The sequence below is a fragment of the Oncorhynchus mykiss genome, chromosome 17 (assembly GCF_013265735.2).
Source record: "Oncorhynchus mykiss isolate Arlee chromosome 17, USDA_OmykA_1.1, whole genome shotgun sequence".
Lineage (NCBI taxonomy): Eukaryota > Metazoa > Chordata > Actinopteri > Salmoniformes > Salmonidae > Oncorhynchus > Oncorhynchus mykiss.
Window position 1 is genome coordinate 83,876,257 of NC_048581.1, and position 17,319 is coordinate 83,893,575.

Here is a 17,319-nt window from a genome sequence, read left to right on the forward strand (position 1 = left end):
TGGTATTGATACACCACAAAAGTGTAATTAATACCTTTACCATGCTCAAAGGGATATTCAACGTCAGCTTTACCATTTTTTACCCATCTACCAATAAAAGGTGCCGTTCTTTGCAAGGCATTGGAAATTCACTGCTCGACCAAGGGACCTTACAGTATGTGTGGGCTACAGAGATAAGGCAGTCATTAAATAATCATGTTAAACACTATTATTGCACACAGGGTGAATCCATGCAACTTATTATATGACTTGTTAATTAAGCAAATGTTTTCTCCTGAACTCATTTGCCATAACAAAGGGTTTGAAAACTTACTGACTCAAGACATAAGATTAAAAATACATAATTCCACTTTGACGTTGTTGGGTATTGTGTGTAGGCCAGTGACACAGCATCTCAATTTAATCCATTTTAAATTCAGGCTGTAACAACAAAATGAAGAAAAAGTCAAGGGGTGTGAACACTTTCTGAAGACACTGTCTGCACTGAGTATATCAAACAAGCATTAGAGTCAACATGGGCCAACATCCCTGTGGAACGCTTTCAACACCTTGTAGCCCCCATCACTTAGGCCAAGTGTCTTGGGCAATAGGGGCTATGGGGTTGTCACAAGACAGGGCCTTTATCACCTCTCAGGACTGAGGCTACTACAGTAGGCCGTCTAACTCCATCGACATTCCTCCAGTCTCTTCCCCACAGTCTATTCTGGGACACTGCTGCTCCCACACACATTACTGTACAGTGTTGTATCATTGTGTACTAAATGTTATTTTTTAATAAACTAGTAATTGATTACCTTGTCGAAATTGTTTTGTGTTTCCTCCTCCATACACCTAAAAAGCACAGCTCAGCTCTCTAGATTGAATAGTGCTAGTGTGCATTATTATCTGACAGCGGTTCAAATTAAAGCCTAGTTTGTTGGAACACAAATTAACTATCCTGAACCTAGAGGTAAGCTGTAGCCACCACAGAGAAGCCACCGCAGCCACCACAGAGAAGCCACAGTAGCCACCACAGAGAAGCCACAGTAGCCACCACAGAGAAGCCACAGTAACCACCACAGAGAAGCCACAGTAACCACCACAGAGAAGCCACAGTAACCACCACAGAGAAGCCACAGTAACCACCACAGAGAAGCCACAGTAGCCACCACAGAGAAGCCACAGTAGCCACCACAGAGAAGCCACAGTAACCGCCACAGTAACCACCACAGAGAAGCCACAGTAACCACCACAGAGAAGCCACAGTAACCACCGCAGAGAAGCCGCAGTAACCACCACAGAGAAGCCACAGTAGCCACCACAGAGAAGCCACAGTAACCACCACAGAGAAGCCGCAGTAGCCACCACAGAGAAGCCGCAGTAGCCACCACAGAGAAGCCACAGTAACCACCACAGAGAAGCCACAGTAGCCACTACAGAGAAGCCACAGTAGCCACCACAGAGAAGCCACAGTAGCCACCGCAGAGAAGCTGCAGTAACCACCACAGAGAAGCCACAGTAACCACCACAGAGAAGCCACAGTAGCCACCGCAGAGAAGCCACAGTAGCCACCGCAGAGAAGCCACAGTAGCCACCACAGAGAAGCCACAGTAACCACCACAGAGAAGCCACAGTAGTCACCACAGAGAAGCCACAGTAGTCACCACAGAGAAGCTGAATCCCCAATCAAATCAAGATGGAGCTACCTGCACCTTAGCCCATTAATCAACTAAATGAGCCTACATAATGTTACTCCTTATAGTCCAAGGAGTCAACATTCAGTTGACATTCATGTTAACATTCATGTTCAGTTTAGAGGCTAATTGGCTCTGGTAGCCAAAACAGCCAAATACTCCATCTAAACATGAATCAATTCCCAATTGCAGTACGGTTCTAGAAACATTAAGCCCTCTACATTCATATCACATCAAAAATAATTTCACAAATTCAAAATATACACTTACTGTACACTGTGTTAACTGGTTTTAAAACAGTTGCAGCCTACTTTTTTCAGTGACAACATGTTTGTCGTCCGTCTTCCGTTTCCACACAGGTGTTCTGAGACGTAAATAGCTAATTAGCACAGGTAGGCCTACGCCTCGGCCTTCTGTCTATAAACAACCACTGTAACATGGACACATGACAGTGCGGGAACCCTATAAAGGTGTGTAGTAATTTAACCTTCAGATTTTTGGAAAATGTCTTGCTGATATGAAAGATACGTTCCAGATGTTTCCACAACCAAGCAATGTGTTTTAACATTCAGAGCACGTTCTTGCAGCTCTTAACAAAACTCCCCCGGCCAGAAGAACATAGAACCTTCAATAGTCGCTAAAGTTAGTTAGCATCTGTGAATGGGTTTTCTAACACAACACAATGTCACAGATGTCTCAAGTTTTGAGGAAATGTGCAATTGGCATACTGCCTGCAGGAATGTCCACCAGAGCTGTTGACAGAGAATTTAATGTTAATTTCTCCCATAAGCCGCCTCCAAAGTCGTTTTAGAGAATTTGGCATTATCAATCAATCAAATGTATTTATAAAGCTATTTTTACATCAGCAAAGGTCACAAAGTGCTGTACAGAAACCCAGCCTCTTAAAACCCCAAACAGCAAGCAATGCAGGTGTAGAAGTGGCTAGGTAAAACTCCCTAGAAAGGCAGGAACCTAGAGAGGAACCAGGCTCTGAGGGGTGGCCAGTCCTCTTCTGGCTGTGCCGGGTGGAGATTATAACAGAACATGTCCAAGATGTTCAAACGTTCATAGATGACCAGCAGGGTCAGATAATAATAATCACAGTGGTTGTAGAGGGTGCAACAGGTCAGCTCCTCAGGAGTAAATGTCAGTTGGCTTTTCATAGCCGATCATTCAGAGTTAGAGACAGCAGGTGCAGTAGAAAGAGGTTCCAAAACAGCAGGTCTGGGACAAGGTTGCACGTCCAGTGAACAGGTCAGGGTTCCATAGCCGCAAGCACAACAGTTGAAACTGGAGCCACAACATGAGCAGGTGGACTGGGGACAGCAAGGAGTCATCAGGCCAGGTAGTTCTGAGGCATGGTCCCAGGGCTGAGCGAGTGACGTCACCAATTGAAACTCTATTAGCGCGCACCCCGCTAACTAGCTAGCCATTTCACACCGGTTACAGTCACCCCCCTTTTGACCTCCTCCTTTTCCGCAGCAACCAGTGATCCGGGTCACGGCACCAATGTAGTAGTATTGCTTCCGTCCCTCTCCTCGCCCCTTCCAGGGCTCCTCAGCACACATCAACAACTGCCTCCCACGAAGCATCGTTACCCATAGTTCCACAAAAGCCGGGGCCCTTGCAGAGCAAAGGGAACAACTACTTAAAGGTCTCAGAGCAAGTGACGTCACCAATTGAAACTGTTTTAGCACGCACCCCGCTAACTAGCTAGCCATTTCACACCGGTTACACTTTCAAGACAACTGGGAACTCAGGAGAAAGAAAAAAAAAACAGTTCAAATTATGACGTCGTTGATTTTCTAGTCGGGAAGGCGGAGCTCTAGAAAGATACCCGAGTTTCTGACTTGGATTCCCGAGTTGTTTGACCATTCACAACGATTTCTCCTCCCCAGATTTTCGAGTTCCCAGGCGTTGATGAACGCGGCAGATGTACATATTGTAACCGCGAGTCATTTTCTGATTGCGTCACCAGAAAGCGTCACATTCTCAAAAACCGTTTGGTTTATTGTGTTTATTTAGGGTGGATGTGCCCCGGCTGCCATCGACCCTCAAAATGACCAAATTACAGTTTTTAAATGTATTTTTGACCGAACGTTTGATGTTAGCCGCCCAAGAGATATATAAGCAAGTGGAAGAGACAATATTAGAATACCAAGAAGAAATCATCCAGGGAAAGAGAGAGAATGATCAATTGAGACGCAAGTTTGGGATTCCATGGCCAGGTTGGTAATGTAGCTAGCTAACTACGTTATTTGAATAGCAAACTGCGCTAACGAGGATAATGAGCATACATTATGTAGCTAGCTATGTATTTGTTCTGAAATATGCCGTTATGAATGTGCTTTGTTTTAGCTAACCAACTATGACTGTGTCATATGCCAGTGGCTAGCTTGGCGTGTTAGCTAATGTAGCTACTGTATCTTTGTTTTCTGCAGTCAGAGAGACGGCTAGCTAACGTTAGCATTCATGGCTAGAAAATCGAGAAACACTCTTTTCACGCCACGTCGATAAGGAAGTGACTTTTTCGTAGCAGGTTAGGAGACTGAGGTTAAGGTTAGGAAAAGGTTTAGGGAAAATGCTCTCCTAACCAGTTACGAAAAATGTTCCTTGAAAATAACATAGTTGTCAGTACATTCTGTGTATTCTGTTCCTCAATAGCTAGCTACTCAAACTCAGAACTGTGTGGTAGCAGGTCGTGATAGCTCAAGTAAAGGTGCTTTGCTAACGACACTACATTTTCCCTCCTTGACTTTCAGACCGAGAGCCCTTTGCTCCTGTAGAATCTGAGGAGGAGGGAGGCATTGGGCAAAAGCAGGAACCAGAGCCAAGGCAGACTATGGAGAAACAGGAGAGAAGGACCAGGAAGGAGGAAAATGAGTTTAGAGGACCGGACTCTCAGTCTATATTCACTCCTTCCAATGGAAATGATGACTATGATCAGAACACACCTCAACACACCTCACTCAGTCAGTTCCAAACTCTCACCGGGGAGAGTAGAGAGGGAGGCTCTCTGTCCAGCTCATCAACATCCAAACCAATCAAAACAGAGACTGAAGGACTGGGTGTTTGTCCATTTGATCCGTCAAGTGACCCCAATACATTCTCTTCGTCAGTGAACCTTGACCTTTCGGCAGCACATAGTGAGAACAGTGTAAGTATGATGGGGGTGGAAGGTGGTGAAGGACTACTGTCAGGGTTTGAGGCGCTACAGATACCACTACACATGGAACAGTCCCTTCAAAATCACCACAACACAGCATTGTGTTGCAAGGTGTGTGGGAAACCCTGTAGACATATGGGCCATTTAAACGCACACATGCAGATGCACATGAAAGAGAAGCAATTTCTTTGTGGCTTGTGTGGTAAGTCCTTTAGCTCGTCGGGAAGGTTGAAAGGTCACCAGAGGATTCACACGGGGGAGAAGCCCTATCAGTGCCATATCTGTAGAAAACGGTTCAATCAGACCGCACACCTGACGGTACACCTGAGAGTCCACACAGGTGAGAAACCGTTCAGTTGTCCCGTCTGTGGGAAGAGCTTCAGTCAGTCCAACAAGGTGAAAAGACACCTTGTAACACATTCTAGGGACAGGATGTTCCTACCAGGCCTATGAGGGAGATGCGGTAGATGTTTAAGTGGAAATGTACAGGATAGGGGTTATAACTCCATTTCAAATCCATTTCAGTGTAGGAAATGATTTGAAAATGTTTAGGCTAGCTATTTATGAGTTTAGACTAACTATTTATAATAATGTGTCTAATCAAGCATTTTACCTAAATGGCATTGTCTATGTAAAGCAATTGTCAAAAGGTATTTTTACATTGTTACGCCTACAAGTACTGAAACAGAATTTTCTGATATACATTTTGGAAGTCAATGGACATAAACATCCAAACTACTTATTGTATTTTTAAAGCATGAAACCAACGTGTGATTTTGGTGAAAATAGTTATTGGGCAGTTGGATGTAAATGGGATGTTTTGGACATTGTTGTGTTGTGTATTTTGGTAAATAAATGTCAGAATTCTTGAAACAAACCATCAGATTTTTCGTTTTTATTTAGTGGTGGAGGTTTGGATGATTGTCGTCCCTCAAAACATTAGATGTCAAGAAGATGTTAGAAGGTGAAAAGTTGGGTGAATGAGCGAAGCTGGTGATTCAACGGAAAGAAGCAACCCTCCAAAGCGGGAGAGCTTCATAACTGCTGAAAATCAGCTAAGTCGGATGACTTAAAATATGAATTTAGTCGAGCTCAGTATGTAGAACTCTAGAACTTTGTAGAACAATAGAACATAGAATCTATCCTGGGGACAGGATGTTGTCAACAAACAACTACTCTGGTCTCGTACCCCCTCAACTGCCTGAATTATGTGATGTTCTACCTGAAAATGAAAAACCATTGGTAACAAATATAATAAACATGAAAGAGTGCATGTTTATCCTTTCTTCCTTATGTGGGTTCCAGGACTATGAAAACACGGATGACTTCTGGTGCTGTGCGGTGTGGAGGGAAGGCCAGGAGGAGGTGGAGGGTGTGGTTCCCAGTACCTGGGTGGTGGGCAGGAAGGTCCTGTGGCCTCCAGCCAATGGGAGGAAGGCTCTGAAAGAGAGACACAAGCCAGGAGCCAATTGGACGACATATGACCTTGTTAAAGTCAAACTATTCTCAGGTACTGAAGCATCTTACCTACCACGTACATGATGTTGAGTTTTTAGTGGTTATGTTTGATGTTTAAATAACTTCCCCTAAAGTTCTCAGAAAATCAAGTGCAGTAATACATGTGAAATGTAAATAAGCTCCTTGTAGTGTGTCACCCCAGTGACTGAAATAATAAGAATGATCCCATATCCCTCTTTAACTCTATTTGTGCCAAACTACCAATTCTCAGAATGCTCTCAGGGAAGCTGCAGCTACACTCTTAATGTGTTGAGAAATCTGTTGTGTAATGTAATGTTTTTAATTGTATAGAACTGCCTTAATTTTGCTGTAGCCTGAATCTGAGATTGAGCTACCCTGTATGGTTTCAGAATCTCTGGAAGAGTGTGAAGGCTACAGTAGGTCCAGTGATGAGCTCACTGACAACGGAGACAGTGAGCCCAACACGCAAAAGAAGAAGAGGAGGAGGAGGAAGAGGAGGACGGGTGAGGGGCACGTTACCGGTCAGTGTGAGATAGCCTTAACATAGACATTGATAAATTAGGATTGCTTCTGTAGGACAGTGTGTTTGACGAACATTTGATTTCCATCAACTTTTACAAAAGGCACTGATCAGATACCTCAAGGAGGACCCAGTGGAGATGGAAGGATACACACAGGTGACAGAATCCTTAGAGAATGTATTGGGCCACCGTGTTGTACTTTCACTAAACTAGCCATATGTATGGAACACAATTCTGTAGCTGTACTCATTGCCTGTTTATCCAAAGGTGTGTCAGGATCCTCAAACTCTCCTCCTCTGAAGAGGAGAGTGATGACGAAATCTGGAACCCTGGAGGAGAGTTCTGGAGCTCTAGAAGCAGAACCTCAGCTGGATCCGTCTGAGCTCAGAGGGCAAGTTTCACTGCATCTACCGGTCCATTGGTTTGTCACACAAGTGTTCTATGTCAGTTCTGATCAATCTCTTTTGTTGTTATTACAGCCTTGATGACGCACTCAACAAGGAGAGCTACCTCATAGAGGGACCACACTCTTCTGACGCATGTGAGAGAAACAAAGGCTGTCTAATGGTCCTGTGCGAATGTTGCCCAAAGGAGGGTTATTTTATTATATGTTTTTTAGGGGGTAGATCAGCTTTAAAATTGCAAATAGATTACATTAATGGAAGCTACATCACTTCCAAGTCCCAATATATTTATTTGCACATAAATACATATAAGTACAGTACCAGTCAAAAGTTTGGACAACTACTCATTCAAGGGTTTTTCTTTATTTTTACTATTTCCTACATTGTAGAATTATTGTGAAGGCATCAAAACTATGAAATAACACATCATGTAGTAACCAAAAAAGTGTTAAACAAATCAAAATATATTTGAGATTCATCAAAGTAGCCACCCGTGGTGTTGATGACAGCTTTGCACACTCTTGGCATTCTCTCAACCAGCTTCATGAGGTCGTTACCTGGAATGCATTTCAATTAACAGGTGTGCCTTGTTAAATGTACATTTGTGGAATTTCTTTCCTTTCTAATACGTTTGAGACAATCCATTGTGTTGTGACAAGGTAGGGGTGGTATACAGAAGATAGCCCTATTTGGTAAAATACCAAGTCCATATTATGATAAGAACAGCTCAAATAAGCAAAGAGGAACAACAGTCCATCATTACTTTAAGACATGAAGGTCAGTCAATCCGGAACATTTTAAGAGCTTTGAAAATTTCTTTAAGTGCAGTTGCAAAACCCATCAAGCGCTATGATAAAACTGGGTCTCATGAGGACCGCCACAGCAAAGGATGACCCAGAGTTACCTCTGCTGCAGAGGATAAGTTCATTAGAGTTAACTGCACCTCAGATTGCAGCCCAAATAAATGCTTTGCAGAGTTCAAGTAACAGACATATCTCAACATCAACTGTTCCGAGGAGAATCAGGCCTTCATGGTTGAAGTACTGCAAAGAAACCACGACTAAAGGACACCAATAAGAAGAGACTCTCGTGGGCAAAGAAACACGAGCAATGGACATTAGACCTTTGGTCTGAAGAGTCCAAATTTGAGTTTTTTTGGTTCCAACTGCCGTGTCTTTCTAAGACGCAGAGTAAGTAGGTGAACAGATGATCTCCGCATGTGTGGTTCCCACCGTGAAGCATGGAGGAGGAGGTATGATGGCGTGGGGCTGCTTTGCTGGTGACACTGTCTGTGATTTATTTCGAATTCAAGGCATACTTAATTAGCATGTCTACCACAGCATTCTGCAGCGATACGTCATCCCATCTGGTTTGCGCTTAGTGGGACTGTCATTTGTTTTACAATGACCCAAAATACACTTCCAGGCAGTGTTAGGGCAATTTGACCAAGAAGGAGAGTGATGGAAGTGCTGCATCAGATGACCTGGCCTCCACAATCACCCGACCTCAACCCAATCGAGATGGTGTGGGATGAGTTGGACCGCAGGGTGAAGGAAAAGCAGCCAACAAGTGCTCCGTATATGTGGGAACTCCTTCAAGAATGTTGGAAAATCATTCCTCATTAAGCTGGTGGAGAGAATGCCAAGAGTGTGCAAAGCTGTCATCAAGGCAAAGGGTGGCTACTTTTGAAGAATCTAAAATATAGTATATGTTTTTGATTTGTTCAACACTTTTTTTTGGTTACTACATGATACCATATGTGTGATGTCATAGCTTTGATGTCTTCACTATTATTTTACAATGTAGAAAATAGTAAAAATAAAGAAAAACCCTTGAATGAGTAGGTGTGTCCAAACATTTGACTGGTACTGTATATATATACACCTTTTAAAAATATATATATTTTCCTTTATTACTTTCTAACTCTACCACCCCTCCCCTAACGCTTAGTCTTCTACTACCAGCTTATACACACTATATACATTTTATGGGCACAGGTTTATTTTACAATAGTTGTTTGTTTTTTCTCCTGTCCTTCCTCTAACCTCAATCTCCCATCTATTTCTTTCACTAAAGTTCAGAATCCATATGCGTTTTACAGACAGTATGTTTGACATTAGTTATCTTGTTATTATTCCAACCTTCATCTTCATTCAACCCCTCCCATCTATCTCTTAACACCAACCATATTGGATTATTATTTGCCATATATTTTTCAACTGTGTTGTGATGTTTCACAAGTTTTGAACCTTTCTAATTCTCATAATTTCTACAGATTGTAAATTAAAAATACTTTTTTTTGCTAAAAGTATTATTATATTATTGACCGATTTTTGACTGTGACTTTTCAGATCACCCAGTAGTGCTATCTGCATAGTTAGCTCCAGGAAAATGTTGCAATTCTTCAGCCATTGCTGGACCTGCGACCATCAACAAGCTACATAGTACCAAAACAAATTATCTAATGATTCTGTCTCTTCGCAGCTAAATCCGCAGAGCTGGGAAGGTTGTATCCCCAATATATATAACATTCTATTGGTTGCAAGAATTTTGCATAATTTAAATATAAAAATTCTAAGTTTTGAATCTGGCGTCATTTTGTGTATCAGTTCATAAATTGATTTCGTCAAATCTCTTCCCAACTCTTTTGGTACAGCTGTAAAATTGTTGGTCCTTAAATGAAACTGGTATACTTTTTTTTATTTATCTCGATTTTCTTTAACCAATTATTGTCTTTAATGCAGGGCCGGCAGACAAGTTCCCTACTTTTTTCCCCCTTCCACTTTCCTCTTACATTTTTGCGGTAATTCTGCAATTAGTTGGTTGTAATTTTGGGTAGAGCAGACATTTCCACATTTTTGTTAGCTGTGTGACATAACGCCACCAGTCCTATTTACAAAATGGGAGTCACACAAGACTTATTAAAACAACAATTCTAATGATAAGCAAAACACTTAGGAGAATTAAAAGTATACATTAAATCATTTTTTAATGAGAACATTCATCTTGCAAGAATCTATATAATACATTTCACAGTAACCCTTTCTAATAAGCAGGATATTTTTTAATTGACATTTTCTAGAAGATTTTACAAAAACACGAGGCAGGTTAAAACTGCACATTTAAAAATCTGAGTATTCCAAAAGAAACCCTAGACATCTCAACATTGGCTTGAAAGGGCAAATGGAGAGGTTCATCAGCGTACAATGACACCCTTTTGTTGTTTTCTAACCCCTTTGATATTACTGTTAATAGCTGAGATTTTAATGGCCGTAATACGCTTAACAATATATATTAATACGTTACAAGTTTTACTCAATTGTATATAGTTGTAAGAGAATACATAATCCTACTATATGTGAATTACTTCTTTGGTATTTCCACTTTCTTTTTTTTAGGGGATTCTGTTTTTCCAACCTCTCAGTCCAGAGAGGGAACATTCCTAAGGTATGTGCTGCAGCTCAACAATGTAACCTTTGCATTACTAATGCCAAGGCAGATGGATAGGAAGTAACAACACACTCTGATGTAAGTGCTGTGGAATTAAGTATCCTCCCTTTTTTGAAAAATGTTTTGTGTGTTTACAGTGGACAGGATATGATGGGAAACCTGCTGAATTCAACCCAAAGTTTTCCTCTTCCAAATGACCGTGAGTATTCTCTTTATTTATTTAATCAATCTGGTCAGTCACACACAAATGCATAATGGCCTGGTTCACGGACCCAGATTACGCCTATTTCAGGATTTAAAAGCTCCATTAGCATGCATTTCAATCCAGGTGTAGGTTTAATTTTAATCTGGGAACCAATAAAGATTACATTGTACCACATTGTGACTCTTCCATCTCCAGAGTTCCAGGAGCAGGTCCTGGGTCTGCTGGTGGACATCAGACAGTCAGTGTGGGATCTAGGAGGAAGGGTGGGAGTTCTAGAACACTGGGGTGGTTCTAGGGGTTCTGGAACAGATTTCCATTTTGACGTGTGCAGAACCTACGAGGACATGGCCAACCTGGAGAAAGTTCTAGAGCCTCCTGAGGTCGCTGCCCAGATGGTACGTGGATCTGCAGAGCATTGAGTGATAAGCTAGCATTACAATGACAGTGTTGTTGGAACCCCAACGTACACAAAATAACTAGTTGTCTTTGTTTGTATGTTTCTCAGAAACAGTTCCTGAGCAGGATCGGTGGGAACACCTTGAGGGAAAATGTCACCAGGGTGATGGAGAGGTGGGTACTGGACACACACACACACACACACACACACACACTTTTGGAATGCTGAAATACGGACTCTGTTCTCTTCTTAGGCTGATGACCAATGAACTGATGAGTACCTTCAACATGAAAGGAAGGAAAGGAACCAAGAAGAGTTTTCTCACACACTCCCTCAGTAAAATCATTATTGGTAAGAGTTACCCGACTCAATAGTTAATTTCAATGTTTCGATCTGAAAGTCTGTCAGACCACGATGATGACGATCATTTTACTGCAGAAGTATTACATGTATTCCTTGTTGATGCCTCGTTTTAATGTGATTCAATGTCCACTGATCTTGTGTTCTCTCCTCTCTGAATCTTTCAGACAGCATCATGATCACCCACCCGTACGCCACAGAGTCTGCTGTGATGCACCTGATGGCCAACGTACTGAAGTACGCCCCAGACCGACGCGGAGGAGGAGGCAGACCCCCCAGACAGTCACCCCAGGTCCCCCATACCCAGAGACAGCAACACATCCAACAACACATCAACATCAAACAGGAGCAAGACTATTAATGCCTGGACACCTTCCTTCTAGCCTGCGTACCTGTCTGTTTGTGCTATTATTGTCATGCCAAGGAGTGGGATGATAGCACAGACTGGTACCCAGGCTACCTTCCTACTCTACCTGGGTCATATTCACTAGTAGTTACCAAACCAGTGTTAATTTCGTCAACAAAAATAGTGACTAAAATATTCAGCAAGCACCTATTTTTCAGTGGCAATTGACAAGACTATAACTGAATAAATAGACCCAGAAAAAGAACTAGAAATAAACTAAAATGATATTTCATTCCAGTTGACTAAAACTGGACGAGAATAAAGGATCTGACTAAAATCAGATAAGTGGACTGGACAATAGTTTTTGGAGAGATTGAGAGCTTTTCTGTGATAAGCACAATTAATATTAGCAGTGGGAAGGACTTGCCACATCACCTGGTGAGCTGGGGGGGGGAGCAAGCGATGAGTGTGGACAGACCTTCGATTATACACATCGCTCAGGCGACTCTCTTGCTTCCTCGTAGCTAACCAGTCACCACCAACCTTCTGGTTAGCTACCCTTTGTCTGGTTAAGAAACACAAGCTGCTTTATGAAATGAAAAACAATAGCAGCGTTGAGTTTAATAGTGAAACAACAGTCTAGCTCCCTTGAGTTTAGAAAAGTAGGCTGTCTTTGATATTTGTAGTCTCGCTCAACCCTCCCACTTTCCCCACTGCATTTCATAGCCAGGTTCTGTAGCCAAGACTCCCTCTTTTCCTCAGAGAAAATGGCTTGAGAGATTTACCTTTCAAAAGATGTGACTCATAATACTTGGATCAGGACTCGAGCACTGGGTCTCGGGAGTTAAGCAATAGGGACTCGAACTTGAGCACAGAGGACTTGGGACTCGATTGGGATTTGAGGTTTAATGACTTGACTACATCACTGGGTGAAATGGTCATTGTGGCATCTGGGAAATGGTGAGAACAATGATGTGACGGAGGTGCAACCCACACTACTGTGTCAATACGTGATAGTACCTCGCCCCCTCCCTTTCTCTCCTCCCACCATCCCTCCCTGCGCTTGTGTGTCTGTTTGTTTTTTATGTAATGTGTAATATCTATGTAGGCTGAATTAGGAATTTACATGGCCCGTTAATACTTAAATATGTTTATCATATTTCTGCTGCTGGGAAGACAATAGGATGTTATGCAGAAAAATGTTTGTAGGACAAGGCTATGTATGTTTATGCACATGGGAGTCTGATTTATGTTTACTATGTGTTAATGAGGCAATACAAATGTGATGTGACTAACGGGCATTTAGTTGACAAGAAAAACTATACTAAATCATTATTCAAATAACAAAAATGTGAGTGAGACTTAATTATAATTTAGTCAAACTGACTAAGATTAGTCTAAATCTAAAAAAAATAGTGCCAAAATGAATACTGTACCAAACGGACTGAAACAGGTACTGCCTGGTCCCAGATCAGTTTGTGTTCTTGACAAGCCCATTGCTATCATTGTCAAGCCAAACATGAGAATTGCATAAGAAGATTGCAAGAGACAGACTGGCATGCATCCAGGCTAACGCCTACTGTACTGTAGGCCTACCTGATGTACCCTCAGCCACCTTCCGCTTTAATGTTTCACATGTATTATACATGCACTGTATCTATCATCATTATTTGCCTTTTTGAATTTAGGATTAATTTAATCGTTTTTTAAGTTATGAAAATTAATTTTTGGAATGAATGATTGGAAGTAGTATTTTATAATGTACAAAGCCTTGACTTCTGGTTCTAAATAAAATGCATGCCTGGAGTTAGCCACCGTGTGGTATGTGGTTTAAATATATTTGGTGAAAGGGAAAAATGTGTGCAGGTAGTATAATGGATAGTAAAGTAGACGATGTAACATGATTGTAAATCAAAGAGATTACAACTGAAAGTTATGTAGTTTGCTGCATATTTATTCATGTTTACTGAGAAGATATACTCGCTTTGTTTGAAGATATGATACGTATTCTGCTCATAGAAATCGATAAAGATAAAAGATCAAGTATACGTTCTTCCATTTCTATGGTAGACGCGCCGATACGTGTCTGGCGCGCTGACGTCATTTCCGTAGAGTGCAACGTGCATGTTTGACAACAAGCTCTACGTGTATTTCGGGAAGATCTTTTGCCCCTAAAATCGTCCAACGATGACTAAATTACAATATCTGAATGTGTATCTGACTGAGCGTCTCATGCAAGCTGCTGGGGAAATACTAAGAGTTGTCGCAGACACAATCTCCGAGTACCAGGAAGAAATATCCCGGACAAAGAGAGAGAACAAATACCTGAAACGACAACTGAACACACCGGTTCTATCGCTGGGTATGTATCAAGCTAGAGAAGTAGCTAGTGTAGTTCCCATTTTATTTAGGCCTTATCTTGCTTAGCTAGCTAACTAGTGTGTTAAAGATCCCACCCGAATTGTATTTGACAATGTACTCTATAGGGAAGACAGCATCCCGTTTCACGAGCCAAAGTGTAGGCTTGGTCTCTTGTAATTTACTTGATGAAAGTCTGTCTCATGATTCCTTGGAGGCTGTCATTACATTGTCTGTTGTCGTCTTTTCCTCTCAGCCCCTCAGTCCATACTGTCTTGTGTCTCGGAGCAGCAAAGTCCACCTGAGCAGCAGTACTGTGAGGAGTCAAGCCCCAGTCTGGGCCAGGAGGACCTTGAGACCACACAGATTAAAGAGGAACAGGGTGAACTCGGAACCAGTCAGAAGGAAGAGCATCTTCAAGTTCCGGAGTCTGATACCAAAGAAGACTCCATATCTACTCTTCCCTGTGTGAAAAATGATGAGGACCGACCTCAGCCTTCACATCTTCCCCAAACCAAAACTGTGGAGAACAGTGTGAGGGAGTCTCTACTGACCAACACAACTGGACAGATCAAAACAGAACCTGATGGCTATGGAGTATCACTATCAGAACCAACCAGTGACTCGCCTCAGTCTCAGCCCGTCTCTGAAGTAAGTCCAGACTCTTTTAGAACACAAAGTCAGAACACTGAGAACACAGAAAGTGTTCCTATTGTTCTGAGAGATCTAGAAAAGAGACCAGAGGAGGATACAGACACACACTCATGTACTCAGTGTGGAGCCGTGTTCTGTGAGCTATCCCAACTGGAGGCACACATGCCATCCCACACAGTACCACACAGTGGTGACACTAGTCACAGGCAAATCATGTGCACAGTCTGTTGGAAGTCATTCACCTCTACCAGTTACCTCAAGGTCCACCAGCGTTCTCACACTAAGGAAAAGCCCTTTCACTGTGGTGTGTGTGGCAAAAGCTTCAGCTACTCAGGGAAGTTTAGGGAACACCAGCGAATTCACACAGGAGAGAGACCTTACCGCTGCCATGTGTGTGGTAAACGCTTCAACCAGTCAGCCCACCTGAAGGCCCACCTGAGGGTACACACAGGGGAGAAACCCTACTCCTGTCCTGTCTGTGGGAAAGGATTCAGTCAGTCTGGACAGATCAAGGGACACCTCAGAACTCACATCCAAGGGAGGTAGAATAATGATAACTTGGAGTGGAAAGAGCCCATGAGTGGATAAACAGTAACCTCGGAAACCGACTGATCTCACAAGCTTACATGAATGGTTCGCTACCACAGAATCAGTCTGGTAATTACGAGGCTAGATAGACAGAGCCTTCTGTTCTCAAAGTGCCCAGCATTTGGGAAGAGAAATAAATAAATACATTTCTTATTTTCAGTGCTACTAATTCTACAGTAACAGTACCTCAAAGTATTCACACCCCTTGACTAATTCCACATTTTGTTGTCACAGTCTGAATTCAAAATGGTAATTACGTGGTTAGATAGAGCATTCTGTTCTCAAAATGCCCAGCGATTGGGAAGAGAAAGAGATAAAGACATTTATTTTCAGTGCTACAAATTTCACATTTAATTGTAAGACTAGAGGATTATAGAATGTGTCATTTTTTAAATGTAATTTAATTTATTTCACCTTTATTTAACCAGGTAGGCTAGTTGAGAACAAGTTCTCATTTACAACTGCGACCTAGCCAAGATAAAGCATAGCAGTGTGAACAGACAACACAGAGTTACACATGGAGTAAACAATGATGTGTTTCGGACCCATAACTGAGGCACCGTACATCTGAATGTATTTAAGAGAGCTGCTTAATAACATGCTATGAAAAGACTGGGCTCATCCCCTGTATTGCTAGGTGACACTATGTTAGAGAGTAATATAATGTTCATTTTGGTGTTATCTCCCTTGATTTTCTCGTGATGATTCCAGTTGGAGCTGATTGGTCTTCTTGCAAATAAACTAACTCAGTCATATTGATTAAGTATGTGTGGGAACGTTTATTTCTGAATGTCTGTTACTGAATAAAACAAGTGGTCATATTAGACAATCTGTCCTCACCAATGTTGTTGTAATACTATGTTTGAACACTAGATGGTACACTTGAATTATTTCTCCACAAAAGTGTTACAATTTTAAATATTATTTTCCTTATAGGTCCTGCCTAGCAGCATAGTGTAAAATCTAGAAACCAACTTATTGTGAAGTTTATACATAAACATTCCAGGGTTTTAGTAGGGTCCCTCCTATGTTAGACATATGATAGAGCCATAGTTGAATAAGGCAGTGCTTACCTAGCTCATTCGTTTCTTTGTGCAAGAAATAAGTTTACTTCAAGGGGTCTCAACTTTGACATTGCAGGGGGGCAATCACCATGACAATCATCACCCCATTAACCAGTGTTATTATTTATCATTATGCCATCATAAAGCTGAGCCATTACACCCCCTCCCCTCGATAGAGCTAATCAGAACGATAACTGCCGCTGTGCAGACAGCAGCGTCAAATGAGGTGGAGTATTCATGCTATGTTAGTTGATAGCCTCATCATCACTGTAATGGAAAGCACAGGCCTTCCTCCTAAGTTCAGCCTAGTTGATTTGATTTTGAGCTGTCTGTCATTATTACAAATAATAACTAAATCATATATGGGTCTCTCATGGGACAGGGCACAAGACAGACTCAAATGGCAGAAGATTGTTGCAGTCTCTTGTCCCACCCAGAATGAAAAAGACTAAGTAAGTAATCTGTTTCAGTCCCAGACTTACATACATAAAACATTTGAAATATGGCCAAAAGTAGGCTACATGAAAAGTGCAATGCTGTTAACATGTTATTGTGGGTTTTCAGTGAATTTATGTAAATCACAAAGCTCATCTGCATTGTGTGGTGCAGGTAAATTCTCAGCAACAAAACCCACTGGGCACAGATTTCAGTTCA

At 41.9% G+C, this 17,319-nt stretch overlaps 2 protein-coding genes across 3 annotated transcripts; both read left to right on the top strand.

Annotated features, from left to right (window-relative positions):
* Positions 1-3,548: 3,548 nt before the first annotated feature.
* LOC110494749 lies at positions 3,549-13,811 on the top strand. Of its 2 annotated transcripts, none has more exons than XM_036950797.1 (13): positions 3,549-3,901; positions 4,436-4,830; positions 6,145-6,349; positions 6,708-6,821; positions 6,942-6,995; positions 7,107-7,230; positions 7,319-7,380; positions 10,642-10,690; positions 10,831-10,892; positions 11,094-11,293; positions 11,404-11,468; positions 11,549-11,646; positions 11,823-12,159. In XM_036950797.1, the coding sequence occupies exons 1-13, from the start codon at positions 3,733-3,735 to the stop codon at positions 12,014-12,016; spliced, it is 1,791 nt and encodes a 596-aa protein (XP_036806692.1). In that variant the 5' UTR covers positions 3,549-3,732; the 3' UTR covers positions 12,017-12,159. The 2 variants fall into 2 exon arrangements, with proteins under 2 accessions (XP_036806692.1, XP_036806691.1); XM_036950796.1 differs by having other exon boundaries at positions 3,550-3,901; positions 6,708-6,839; positions 11,823-13,811.
* A 255-nt stretch (positions 13,812-14,066) lies between these two features.
* On the top strand, positions 14,067-16,360 carry LOC110494750 (zinc finger and SCAN domain-containing protein 22). The gene is made up of 2 exons (XM_021570081.2): positions 14,067-14,363; positions 14,616-16,360. Exons 1-2 carry the CDS (start codon positions 14,189-14,191, stop codon positions 15,557-15,559), a joined length of 1,119 nt encoding a protein of 372 aa, XP_021425756.2. The 5' UTR covers positions 14,067-14,188; the 3' UTR covers positions 15,560-16,360.
* Positions 16,361-17,319: the final 959 nt, after the last annotated feature.